Source organism: Euwallacea fornicatus, unplaced genomic scaffold (genome assembly GCF_040115645.1).
Source record: "Euwallacea fornicatus isolate EFF26 unplaced genomic scaffold, ASM4011564v1 scaffold_152, whole genome shotgun sequence".
Taxonomy (NCBI): Eukaryota; Metazoa; Arthropoda; class Insecta; order Coleoptera; family Curculionidae; genus Euwallacea; species Euwallacea fornicatus.
In genome coordinates, this window is record NW_027096120.1 from 22,975 (window position 1) to 25,587 (window position 2,613).

General features: G+C 36.5%; 1 protein-coding gene across 1 annotated transcript; it reads right to left on the minus strand.

Moving 5' to 3' along the window:
• On the minus strand, positions 1–1,566 carry LOC136350186 (homeobox protein Hox-A3-like). The gene is made up of 2 exons (XM_066301697.1): positions 1,534–1,566; positions 1–1,034 (listed from the first exon to the last, which is right to left on the minus strand). Exons 1-2 carry the CDS (start codon positions 1,537–1,539, stop codon positions 135–137), a joined length of 906 nt encoding a protein of 301 aa, XP_066157794.1. The 5' UTR covers positions 1,540–1,566; the 3' UTR covers positions 1–134.
• Between the last annotated feature and the right edge of the window lie 1,047 nt (positions 1,567–2,613).

Sequence of the window (2,613 nt, forward strand, 5' to 3'; positions counted from 1 at the left end):
TATTTTTTTGTAATGAAAGTCAAATAAATTTAAGTGGTTTGAATTTTATTCCATTATTTTACATTATTTCTAGGTGGACGAATAATTTATATCCCGACTGTAACTGTATGTACGTGCAGTGTCAATTACTTTATCTACAGCTCTGTCAATCCAGTGCCCTGCTTTGCTGGATAATCAGATCCGTATTCGTTCGAACTCCAAGTAACGCATTGTAAGTTCTGCGATAACATCCCGTATGTTGGGGGCTGATGATTGACGTTATTACCTCTTCCATCAACGTTGTAGTCATTCAGTCTGTTGTGATGGAAGTTGTCCTGAATTCCGCCATAGTTTTGATACGGTGGTACGAAGTTAGATTCCACAGGAAGAGAGTAAGAAATCGGGAGACACACCTGGTCATAATTGTTACCGTACATGTTAAACTGGTGATGATAGTTTTGGTGTGTGATAGCGACCGATGGAACGTCCCATTGTCCGTGGGGGGTATGAAATGCGGATCCTGAGGTTGTTGGAAATTTAAGTGAATGGGAGGTTTGAACGACTATGGAGCTGTTTGGCAACTTTTGGGACAGAATCGGAAGATCTTCCTTAATCAGAGGAACATCAGAGGACCCGACGGCGACCTCTAAACTCCGGTTCTGGACTACTTCTGGCGAGGAAGTTAACTGAAAGGAATTCGATCCTTGATGCGTTCTGATCTTGCTATCTTTCTTATACTTCATTCTACGGTTTTGAAACCAGACTTTGATTTGTTTCTCTGTTAAGTTTAATTCTTGAGATAACTGGATCCTTTTGGCTCTGCAAAGGTACTTTCCCTTCTGAAACTCTTTTTCCAGGGCCATTAATTGAAAAGACGTGTACTGCGTTCTTGATCGTTTCGCTATTGTGGTGTTAATTTTGTTTTTCTGCGCTGCTTCCTTCGGGCAAACGTTCATTGGGGTTACATCTACGATCTGATTTGGAGCGACTTGGTACCAGTTTTCTTCGAATGAGTAAGAAGAAAGCGACGGATTCGGATTGAGGTCATTGTTGTTCTGAAAGAAGAACCTGAATTTTAAAATAAACATTTACGAATAAATAATAAAAACGTAAACAATTTTTATGAGCATGCGTAATGATAAGTAAGTGAGACGTAGCTTTTCGCAAAACTCAACAACCTGCACGTGTCAAAGTTCCGGGCTTAATGAGATTGTTTCGTTTTGAATCATTGTAATAACTAGTTTATACAACTTTTCCAAGACGCAATTTTTAAGGAATAAAGGCTTACCGGCAGTTATGGGTCGGCTATTTGCAGGGTAAATCTATCAGAAGGTGATTACTCATAGTTTTGAAAATAGTTCATGAGAAGATAATTCTATCTAATCTACGTTAACATTTATTTAAAACTTATTGCAATTTTTTTAAATTAATATATCAATTTATTAACAATTTAAGTGAAGTAAATTTCAAATCCGTGATCTCACAGACGAGAGTAATAACATAGAGCGTCTGCTGAGCGCATGCTCATATATGCTAATTAAACATCATGCTTACCATCATACTCTGATTATCGTGCGATACATAAGAATCTTGATGCATTTGAACTGGAAACACGTCTTCTTTGTATATGCTTACATCCGAGACATTGTAACCCATACAATTGCCGTAAGATTCAAATGACGAAAAAGACTCATTTGAGCTCATGGTATCAGCGAGTGTCTCTGGGATCACGATTGGCTCTTCGATTCTATCGTACTCTCGATTCATGCTTCGATCACCTTTGCTCACGAAGGAAAATTATTTGGACTTCCACAAAGACTTCCAACAGAAATATGCACGCACCAAAGGACGACTCACCACTGAGGTAAGCCCTACGACTAATGTTCTAATGGCGATTTTGGGTTTGTCCAAGGTATTTATTTTAATGGGTTTTATCACAAGCAATTTGTGGGTGACCAATCAGGTTTGAAAATATTCTCAAAATTTATCTTCACAATCGGCAACTGGTATTAGGTAAAGGAATTGTGTTCCATTGTATACGAAATGTCTCTGGGACCAGTTACGGAAGTAGAAAATACGATAAGAATAAGAAATTAATTAATTGTACAGTGGATAGCACTTATCTGGATTGTAAATAACAGTTTTGTAAATAATATCACACTTTTGAGAAGGTGCTCGTTATCTCAAAATTTAAGAGATGTAGAGGGGGATGATGTTTGATTCTATCAATTACGTAATTATAAATTAATGCTTTTTTTATTTAAAATTTCAATAATACAAATTGTCACTCGACGTTTCGTCTTTGTGCGCGATCATCAACTTGAGTTTCTCGAATATGGGCGCACACGTTTTGTTCTCTTTTCGAATACTGACGGGATTAATTCGAATTAAAGGTTACCTTGAAACTATTGATCTATCAGAATCGCCATAAACATATTGAAATTATCAAACTGTTGAACTTACACCACACAATCTATCAATTTTCTACATAAAATTGCCCTTCTGGTGGGCTTGTGGCGCTGCTAAAATTAAAATTACAAACATATTAATTTAAAAAAAAAGAAGTAATTGCTTCTAGAAAATTGTGAATAAAATGAAGATTTATTTATGAGAAAAATGTGGTGTAAGATAAGT